The sequence below is a fragment of the Solanum lycopersicum genome, chromosome 4 (assembly GCF_036512215.1).
Source record: "Solanum lycopersicum chromosome 4, SLM_r2.1".
Lineage (NCBI taxonomy): Eukaryota > Viridiplantae > Streptophyta > Magnoliopsida > Solanales > Solanaceae > Solanum > Solanum lycopersicum.
The window spans coordinates 21,698,844-21,710,302 of NC_090803.1; the positions used below are offsets into that span (position 1 = coordinate 21,698,844).

Here is an 11,459-nt window from a genome sequence, read left to right on the forward strand (position 1 = left end):
ACATTCTACCAAACGACCCCTAAGAGAATAAATTGTTGTCTCCTGGTGTGATTTTGGGCAATGGTCATGTCATGACTTAGCTTTTTTGGTTGAGTTAGATGCAACGTTCGTTTTCTTTATGCTATCATAGTCAGTCCCATGCCAATTATTCTTTTATGGAATGTTAGACCCTCATGTTGTCCACTCCGAGATATCTTAACCTTGGATGTGGAATTCGGTGGTGTGGTGTAGTGGTTGGTTGGGGATCAAGCGGCTTGTTAAGTGTACTACATTGTTGTAATGTTCATTAATTGTTTTTTCCTCCTGGCTTTACACCATGTTGGTAGTTATTATACAATACAACTGTTGCACCACAGTTCCATAACATTGGGGTGGACTATTAGGAATTGTTGAAGTATGTAAAACTCTCATTTAAAAATTTAAGTTGTTAAAGAGAGCATATTTTCATTTACTTAATTATATTCTCACACGCCCCCTCACGTGTGGGCTGATTAATAACATTTCAAAGACACTACTTCCAATTTTAAGTGTCAACGATCGTAAATCTGTATGAAACTCAACTAAATGAGTTGGAGTCGAATCCCACAAGTAGTAGTATGTGTTTTTAATTCAATCAAGAAGTATAAACGCGGTCTAATCAGCCATAGGAACAAACATTATCAAAAAAAGATATCAAATAAAGGGGTGACACGAATGTCAGATGGGCGTTTTGGTTTTAGATTATAAACTACAAGTGCTTACAAAACTATGAAATAACAATAGGGAGACGAATTCTTTGGATGTGATCGATTATAGGCAAATATAGACATATGGGTAATTGCAACTATTAGTAATTAGCTAGATTATAGTGAATAGGCTAGACTATAAGGGAGGTAACTTCTCTGAACAATTACTACGAATCAGCTAATTTCTTTCGAACATCGAGAAGCATGTAAATTAAGAGCAGCCCACACCTTAATCCATTCACTCTCTCAAGCTAAATGTGTGGAGTTGGGTTTAGGATTCACCCTCTCGAGCTAAACCCAGTTCGGCCCCAATACCCACACACCATTAATCAAAAACCTTAGTTCTAAAACCTCTCTCGAGAGCAAGACAAGAACACAAAAATAGAACTGCATTTGTAACTACAATTCTTAAATTAAGCCACAATTAATGATTAAACTCACTTTTAAATAACACTTAAACTAACAACTAGCCATTCCCATAAACTAAATCAACCCATAATCACATGATCACACCCCAAAAATTGGGGTTTTAGATGGACATTATAAAAAGGTAAAAATAGTTACCAAATTGATTATACATTAACTGGGTAAGAGTAAGTTCCTCCTTACAATGCTCCAATTTGATGATTCTCAAAAATGCACTTCCAATTTCTCAAAAATGAATTTCTTCAATCCTTCAAAGCTAAGGAAAAACTCTAGAGAGAACTGTTTCCAGATGTAAAAGATAATTAAAAGATTTTAAGATGTTCCAACCTACTAAACTAAATGTTCAAAAACGTATTTATAGTTTCCAAAAATGTGCTATGAATAGGCATTTCCGGTGGAGTAAGTCGGGCTCACTGATCCACTCCACGAGCCGCCCTTTGATCTCCTCTATCACCTTTTCGCCTTGTCATTCAGCACCCTTGGTTCTGTAACTTTAGTTGATCTATCACTGCATTGCGGAACTATTCAGCGATGCGCCAATTGCTCCTTTTTGTCACCAATTTGTTTCTTCCCTCAAGGCTGACGCACTGGAACTTTAGACGGTGGAAGTGGCCCTTCGGAGATTCGCCAAACGCTCTTGGTGATCAGCAGGATTTCCTTCCTTCAATTCTTCAGTTTGTTTTGTTCCTTTTTGCATGTTAGTGTCCTTGCTTTGTTCCTCAATCATGTACCAAAAAATCAAGGATTTTTCATCAGTTTATGGCACAAATTAAGCATTTGAGGACACTAAGGGCCCGTTTGGATGGGCTTAATAAAAGCAGCTTTAAAAAAGTACTTTTGAAAGTGCTGAAACTTATTTTTAAAATAAGCAGTTATGTGTTTGGATAAATTGCTGAAGTTGCTATGCCAAACGTGAAAAGGGAAAAATGGAAGAAAGAGATGTTAGGGTTATGTGGGTAATTTGGAGATTGTATAAAAATATTAAGGGCAAAAAGATAAAAATGTGGTCAACTTAAAACAGTTTATAAGCTAAAAAAAAAGCACCCCTACCCCAGCTTTTAACTTTTGGCTTAAAATAAGTTTTTTTTAACTTAAAATAAGTTATTTAAAGTATTGCCAAACGGCTAAATAAGTCAAAAATCAGCTTTTAAGTCAGTTTGACCAGCTTTTAAGCTGAGCCAAACAGGCTCTAAATGTATTATACAGAGCCCTAAACGAGTCCCGAATCTCGAACTCATCATGGGCCTCATTCTTTAATCATGCGGCAAGCACATGAAAATTCTTTTTGATAATGCGTGGTGGTGAGATTCTATTCCAGGACGGTTTCCTTCTCTGATACAGTGTTGAAGTATGCTACTATCTCATCTAAAAGTTCAAGCCGTAAGAGAGAGCACGCCTTAGTTATATTCTCAGCATGTATTATCACTTGACCAATTCTTTTTTAATTTAAATTCATCAATACTGTATGAAATAAAAGCAGTTGCTTTGTCGTCCTTCCTCACGTATTATAGTATAGATGCTTTTCATGTTGCCTTTTAGTGGAAAATGGACTTAATAGATAAATAAGGGATGGGCAAGAACATGTTCTTGAACTCTAGAGAACAGACGGAAAGAAGTTAATCAGGGTGATAGGGAAAGCTTATAGAGGGGTGATCTTACTACAATAAATGAAGCCAAAGTTCCCTTTGTTCAGTATCTGTGGAAGTTTCTCCATTTTCTAATAGCATAAAGATTCTCGATAGTGTATATAAGCGGTCGCTCAAACATGCATGTTTTATTTATTTAGATACTTGAACTAAAGGTTGTATCTATCGAGCACTTGATGTTAGTTGAAAGACATACCTATCTGACACGGTGCTGACACGGCACAACTTGTGTAGTAAACTCACGTGAGAGCATGAGAAGCCCTTTTCTCCTGTTCAGTTAGATTTTTGCTTTGATCTACCGCCACAATCTCTTCTCCACCAGTTCTGCAACCAATAAAAACTACCTCCACATCCACTTCCGTCACTATTATAGCCACTGCCTCCACCGTCGTATAGACCATCCCAAACGAGAGTACTACAAGACAATATCAGAAAATAATTGTTGCCATGTGGAGACTTAATTCTATTTGACATTTTCAGAAAATCCGACAACTTTTTCCGACCTATGGGACTTGACCAGGCCTTCTTCAGGTTGTTAATCAGTTTTGATGGAGGAACTGGGGTTTTGGGAATGGAAGTTCAATACGTGTTTAGAATGAAAGTTGTGAAAATTGCCAGTGGTAGTTAATACGACCGTTGTTGCTTGCTGCTTGCAGGCTCGAAAATCTCTATTCGCCTCTTCTCCGTGTCTCAATTCTGTTTGATTAGCTTCTTCCTTTGCGCAAGCTACAGTCCAATGTCCCCCTTGTTCTGTTGCATCTTGTCATCTTCCGCTTCAGTCTGCTTTTTTGAGATAGCTGGTCTATAAGTGATTAAAAAATTTTTTTTTTTTGAGAAAATTGGCTAGAGCTAAGTAATTCTTATGGGAGAGAGGAAACAGATAGGGGTGACAATAGAGTGGGTTGTGTCAAATTAGGGCGAGTCATAATGGGTGAAGACAACAAATCGGGTCAAGACCCGACCCAACCCAACCCAAATTTGCTTTGGTCAAAATGGGTTATACAAGAGTCAAGACCCAACCCAACTCAAAGTTTACTAAGCTTAATGTTTTATTTGTTCTTTTAAACTATTTTAGTACCCCTAGTAAAATTATTTTTTTCCTTTATTATGGCTATATATAACATATCAAATTGAAAAACATGTTTTTTAAAAGTATTTAAGAAGATTACTCATGAGCCAATTTGGGTTACATATCAACCCAATTTTTAATGGGTTGTTCTTATGAATGGGCGGGTCAGTAAACCACCCTACTTAAACGGGTTTGACGGGTTGGGTTTGATTTTGTCATCCCTAGAAACAGAGGATAAAACTAATTTTTTGAAGAGCTAGGCATGCCTGTCTCAGCCGAACTATTGTTCTGTCTTGCTAGACGCCATATATCTTCATTTAGCCATGGAGTTTTTGTGAGAATCGACCAATCTGTGTCAAAATAGTAAGTAGTCAATTACCCTTTTTTATAGAAAAAGTAATCAATTACTACTTCTTGCATAACTATTAACAGAACATTTTAAAAATGTAGTCAACTACTCCTTAGTATTGAACTATTTATTATTATATTTGTTTGATATTTTTGTTCTTGAAACTAATTCTGTCTTTTATTTTATTTTTTATTTCTCCAAAAGAGTTAAAAAACTAAAAAGGTAGATGCAGTTTCGAGAGCAAAATTATCACAGAAAAATATAATAGTGCAATACTATGGAGAACACATTGGTAACTGATCTTCAGAAATTTTTATACTAATTTTGAGTTTTTAAGAACTCGAGTTTGATTTCGGAACTCAAGTCCAGTAACGGTGTGGTTCATGAAATTTGCTGATTTATTGTTTGAGATAGGCTGATGATGGTATTATGAAGGTATTAAAATAAAGAAAATGGATGTAGAGGGAGGAGTAGAAAAGAACAGTATCTTTTTTGTTGGTGTTTTCCATGTGTTATACATTGGTTCATCTCTTTGGCATGTCAGTGTGTTTGAAAGTCACATACTTATATGCAGAGATTGCCGTTGAGGGATCTAATAGGCACAATTTGCCTCGAGTTCCTGTGTCAATAGGTACAATCCTTAGTGCAAGTGTCAAAACAATTTTTTTTTTGGGAAGTTTGAGGGGCAAAGCCTATGTATTCTGCTAGAATCTCTCGCAGGGATAATACGATCATATTAAAGGTATATCCAACTGATTGGCATAGCCTATAAAGATACTTCTCTTCTATTATGCTGCATCTTTCACCATGTCTGCATAGATTTCAAGAAATTATTGTCCTTTTGAGACAACTTCTTTTCCATGTGATTTTAGGTCTACCTCGTCTCCTAAAACACTTCCATCCACCATGGTTCACACGTATGTACCAAAGCATCTGGAGTTTGACATTGGACATAATTAAACCATCTCAAACTACCTCTGTTCATTTTATCCTCAATTTGTGCAACTTGCATTTTTTTTATGGATGTAGTCATTTCTAATCACATCTAATCTTGTTTAATTAAACATCCATCTTAACATTCACATCTTTGCCACACTCACCTTGTGTATGAGTTAGATTTTGATGGCCCAACATTCACTCTTGTTGGTCTACTAGCCGATATAACTAATCTTTCACTTAGGTAGGCGGTCTAGCTTTATGTTAGCTTCCAACCTACCCGCTATCTCAATCCTCCATCTTTATTCGAGCTTTGAACCAGCAATGTGAGCAAGCTCACATAGGCAGAGTTGGTAGTTATGAGGTATAAATTCAGTTAAGTATGCCAGTAAATCTTTTCTCTATACAAGGACATTGCCGTTGGTGTGGATTTCATAGCTTGCAAATATCTCATCATGGTTGACTTTTCTGAAAGGCTAAGGCTGTTGTAAATAGGTCTATGAATTGTTCTAGGAAGTAACACGTCCCCTTCTTTGAAGTTCTAAAAGAAACAATTGAAAACAATTTGCTGAAGGTTTAAATGCAATGGGTTATTCATGGTATACAGGTCCTTCAATTAATTGCATTTGAATGTCAATAGTAATGGTTTAAAAAAAAAGTTAATCGTAATATAGATGGACTAATTTTCAAATTCTCAGTACATATACCATTTCTCATCTCTTGACTAAGCTTAATTGTCATTTCTATGAAGTTCCTTCAACTGCAATTGGATCCAGCTAGCGGTAATTCCCTACCTGCAAATGGTAATGGATCAATCACACAGAAGTTGAGAATCACAAACAGCCAACATGGCAAGGTAAGTGAATTGTTCATTTTCTGTCTTGGATCACTTTTACTAGACATTTTCTGGTTAGAAATAAATATAATAAATCGTATGACTTAGAAACCTCTCTTAGCCCCCTATTTTGTCTTAAACACAAATATGTCCCTGTATTCAAATGAAATAGGCCCACATATAGTAGATGAACATAGATGATTACAACAACATACATATATTAAGAAAAGCTTTTTGAATAGTAAGGAAGTGGACTTTCCTACTAGAGCGATTTGGATCCCGAAGATACCGTGTTGGTGTTTTCTAAAAATGGGGTAGCACAAAAGGATGGAAAATGTCTCTCAATATTTTATTAAGCATTATGGGGCTTTAAATAGCCAATTTAATAACATAATCTGCAGAAAATCTACATAACAAATATTTAAGAAGACTAAATAATATCAACAATTAAAACAACTAACAGATTTCAAAATTCAAATTCATCTTAGAACTAGGTAACCTGTTATTTTAAAAAAAATGACTGCAGTAACTAAAAGCGAACTCAACACTCCTCCTTTGCTTTTGAAACTACAATTTTAAAAAGTTAATCCTCCTCGACTTATGCTCCTACTACTTGTGCTTGAAGATTGTTCTTCAACTTGCTTACTTTTGTAACATGACTGGCATGTTTGCAATTTCCACATATTGCATCAGGTCGCCACCAACAAAAATTTTCCTAGTGTGTTTTTCTTTTGCAGTATTTGCAAAAAGGATAATTACCTTTTTCATTTTGGTTTTGTGCATAAAAGGCACCCTCAGTAACATTATCTTGTCTTGTCTGAAGGCTCTTCCTTGCTCTTGTGCTTAAAGAACACTTGTTCTTAGAGATGAAATTTCAGATTTGAATCTCTTTGGAATTGTCACAAGAATATCTTCTACTATTTTGTCATCTCTAATAAATTCTCGCCAAGCAACCTGACTTTATTAATAATAAAAGAAATCTTGTCTAATATTTAACAATAGTTTCATCCTCTTGCATCTTAAGAGATTCAAAATCTCTTCTCAAATTCAATATTTACATTTGCCCGACTCGGTCACTTCCTTGACATTCTCTTTTTAAAAAAAAATTTCCCAAGCCTTTTTGTCTTCTCACAAGCAATGATTTTAGAAAAAATTGAATCTTCTATTGAATTTTGAATTACAATTTTGGCTTTAAATTTTTTGGTTTTTTCATCCAAATGAGATTTAATTTGACCAAGGGTAGGATTTGCAAGGAGAGTTTGTAAGGGTACATTTCCATTACAACTTCCTACAGATCATAGGCTTCAAGATATGAATTTATTTTCACTGACCACATTTGATAGTTTTCACCGGTGAAAATTGTTTGGGCATCCAAAGAGAAATTGTTGTTTGCCATTATTTTGGTTAAAAATGGTTTAGGAAAGTCTTTGCGCTGAAAAGATAGCACTGATGGGTTTAAAAGGTAGGTTGTACGGGTTAAAAATGTATTGTAGTTCTTCAGAAGATTTCACAGATCCTTTAAAATCAATGAAGTTCTTGATACCACTGTTGTTATTTTCTAATAATGGGGCAGCATCGAAGGATTGAAAATGTCTCAATATTTTATTAAAGCATAATAGGGCTGGCGTTAAATAGCCAACTTGTTAACATAATTTGGAGAAAATCTGCATAATAAAAATTTAAGAAGACTAAATAATCTCAACAATTGAAGCAATCTAACAAATATCTAAAATTCAAATTCATCTTAGAACTAGGTAACTTATTATTTTAAAAAATGACTGCAATAACTAAAAGCAAACTCAACATACTGGAATTGGCCATTACCTCTTTAACTGTGCTTTGCATCACCCAAAACATCCCAAACCATTTAAAAATCTCCCATTATAATCTTGAAGCTACCGGAAATTGAATGAGGAGATGGTTGACATCTGCACCCGCATCTGCACCTGCACCCTTGCACATAAACCACCAACTAACATAACTGATCTTTCTTCTGCCTCAGTTTCTCTACTCTCAAGATTACTCCACTAGTTGCTAACTATGAGGAAAAACATTCTTTTCTCGTTGTCTTTGGGATCCAAATTGCTCTACGAGGAAACTGCACCTCGTCCGTATTCAGAAGCTTTGCATACTACGATTTAACCATGAAAACACCATTCATTCACAATAAATTTTTAATGGCTTAAGTCATACACGGCCCTTTAAAGTTGTCCGCATATTTCATTTAGACACCTTAAGGACGACTATTACCTATTGAGCAATTAAATTGTTCAAAAACTGTACCTATTAAACATAAAATGCTATTATGGAAAAAGAAGTGTTTTTCACTTCCTATGGGCGCGTGAGTTTTTGAAATACTGTTTTATTTTTATTTTTTCCAAAAAAAATTTACACTTTTTCTTTTTTAATTGACACCTGGCATTTGAATGAATTAAAATAATTCACATATTTTTAAAATAATATTCTTTAGTCAAAAAAGAAAGAGCACCCCTACCCGCCTTCAAGTCATCTTCTTCCCTAAATTTAAATTTTCAAACACAACTAAAGAATCTCCATTTTTTTTTCTTTTCAACATTCATAAAAAACAAAAATTGAATCAAGTAATTAAATTTGCAAGAAAAATAGCGAAAATAGATTTTTGAATATTGGGATAAAAAAGTAAGTTGACGTTTCATCTCCACTTTGGTCACCTTCGAATAAATATTACAATTCATATAAAATTGTAAACCCACTTAATTTATCAAAAACAATATCAAATAATTAGGTCCTCTTGATTTCTCCTTACAATTGATTTTAAGATGATTAACCATTGACAAACATCCTTTATTCATCACTCTTGTACCAACTCTTTGAATATCTTTCTCTATCACGTATTAGGAATGAAAAATAATTTTCAATAACACTAAGTCCTTTTTATTTTTCTTTGCAATCGATTTCCGAATGAGTAACCATTGACAAACTTCTTCATCACTTTTGTATCAATCTCTTTAAATATCTCTCTCACACATATTAGGAATACAAAATTTATTTTTCTTAAAATCAAATCAACAAGTAATTTGTTGTGAAGGTTTTTATCATTTGAGAAAAAAAAATTGATGAGAAGATGAAGAAGAAAGGGGGTTGGGTAGGGTGCGGTTGAGTAAAATTTATTTTCATTTCATTTATTTTTATTAAGAAATTAATATAAGATTTATTTGAAAAAATTTCATTCTTTTAACATAAAAAAAAATAATTTATAGTTGTTGGGGTCAAGTGACACATGTCATCTTCAATTAGTAATTTTTGCCACATCATAGCAAGTTTATTTCACACACCTTACCTTTTTTACTGATAATCGAAAAAGGTCTAATAGGAACAGGTTGTGAATAAATAAAAGTGTACAATAGATACTAGTCTTAGTTGAGGTGTCTAAGTGAATTATGCGGACAACTTGAAGGGTCCTCAGATGACTTAAGCCATTTTCAATCTATCTTGTTAGCAAAAAATATAGCCTCCATTGTAGATGGACTGGGCATATGCAAACTAGTGCTCCATCACTCGTGTCGTATTCCTAAGTGTTGCTCTGTGCCTCTGTCACTCTTGCACAGAGTTTCATCATATGATTCATGAGTTTAATGTCACTCTTTCCTAAGTGTCTGCTCTATCATTTTTTTTTCCAGCATAAAGAATTCATCTTAAAAATATCATCTTGGTTTATTATCAATTTGATACTGATAACCTGGTAGGCATGTTGCTTGTTCAATTTTATATGAGTTACGGTATTACGAATCAATACTAACTTCAAAACTTGGTTCCTTCCATTTGCTCATGAAGAGAAAAACTATTATCGAATGATTGCACGCCGATCTGCAAAACAATAAAATGAAAATATGTTTTATGAGTTCAGGCTTTTACCATGGTTACTTTTCATATGGATTCTGAGTGAATTGGATATGAAATGAGATAGGTTGAGAACTCGTGAAATTGTTGGAACATTATTTTCCCTTGTGGAGGTTTGAAAAGATAGCTACAGATGTATGTTGTTCTTAGCTATAAGAAACTGAAACTAGTAATGGAATTTTGTTTATAAGCTATTGGAACGGACTGCATTTCAAAATTATGCAGGTCGCATAAAGGTTGACACTGGGTGCACTTCTTACTACACCTTTCACTTTTCTCTTGAATTCTTGTGGTTCCCTGTCTTATATAACATTTATAAAGGGTGGTTTGGAATAACAACCAAAACAGCTCTTGTAATAGCTATATCTTTATCTTCATTTCCCCAGAAATCCCTTGTCATGCGCATACGGATAAGTTATAAGGTGAATAACAAAGATGTCTTGGAGGAAGGCCAAGTCAGCAATTTTCCTCGCGATTTGTGAGGTTGAATGGCCTTATAAGAGGATGCTTTGTAGCATTTCGTTTTTTTTTCTATATGGAGAAGCTTCTGCTTGTTGTTTGTACTTCCTAGAGCAATATATTCCATTGGTTTGAAAGAAGAGGCAATATTGGTTGGACTTCAAGTTGTGGCTTAACCTGGGATTGCTCTGATGCCTGACATTGCTTACTTCTTTGTATCTTCCAAGGTGGCACATTGTACATTAAGCCACTGTCAAACTCAATTTTGCCTATGTGGCACTCACAGGAGGAGATAATGTGTTGGACTTGTTAAAAAATTATGAGATGTGCATTGTGCAAATATTCTTTTGTTTCTAGGATTTTGGTTAATCAGATTCAAAATGAAGAATTGTAATGCATGGTTTCAAATTGGCTTTGGTAATGTTTTATCATAGTGCGTTAAAGTGGGATACATTTATTTGTAATGGAAACTGGGTATATGCCCATTGCTAGTTCATATTCTTCTCTGGAAGTGTTCATTTCCAAGATGTTTCAATTTCTATTTCCTTGTACATGTTCATTTTATTTTTTTGGAAGGGGATATTTTCCCTTTGTACTTTGAGAAAGGTTTTAATTTTGTATTCCGTTAAAAAATTGGATATCCATATCCTTGTTACAATTGTGGCGCTGAAATTGCCACAAGCCCCTAGCGGTGGGTTCATGGCTGACCAATTTTCTAATTAAAAGGGCAAATTTGAATATTTTCCCTACTATTTATTAACTAGTCTTTGGGAACGTGTGAGTCCCATATTATTTAATATAAACTTTTAAAACAACATAAATAGAAAAATGTGTGATGAATAACAATTTTTTTTCCTAAAAATGAAAAGTCAAACTTGAAATAAATAAGTACTAATCTATTTATTGTATACTCACGTCAACAAACAACTAACAAACACACAAATATAATGAGCGCAGGGAATAAAATAAAAATAAAAATATAATATGGTGATGAAAACATTTTGTATGGTGAGAGGAAGCAGAAACTAATACAAATCAAATTTGCTCAAAATTAATTTGTTTATGTGCATTTATAAATACTATTACAAATATTTATTAAACAAAAGTAAGGAAAAGATGGAGGAACTCACCATCT

The 11,459-nt window shown here is 34.2% G+C and overlaps 1 protein-coding gene across 2 annotated transcripts in view; it reads left to right on the top strand.

Annotated features, from left to right (window-relative positions):
- Window positions 1-10,859, top strand: part of LOC101262006 (AP-1 complex subunit gamma-2-like) — a 41,580-nt gene extending 30,721 nt beyond the window's left edge. For both annotated transcript variants that reach the window (XM_004237210.4, XM_026030678.2), the window contains exons 17-18: window positions 5,903-6,007; window positions 10,252-10,859. In XM_004237210.4, the coding sequence (XP_004237258.1) occupies window positions 5,903-6,007; window positions 10,252-10,347 (201 nt within the window). In that variant the 3' untranslated portion in view covers window positions 10,348-10,859. The remainder of the gene's footprint in view (window positions 1-5,902; window positions 6,008-10,251) is intronic.
- Window positions 10,860-11,459: the final 600 nt, after the last annotated feature.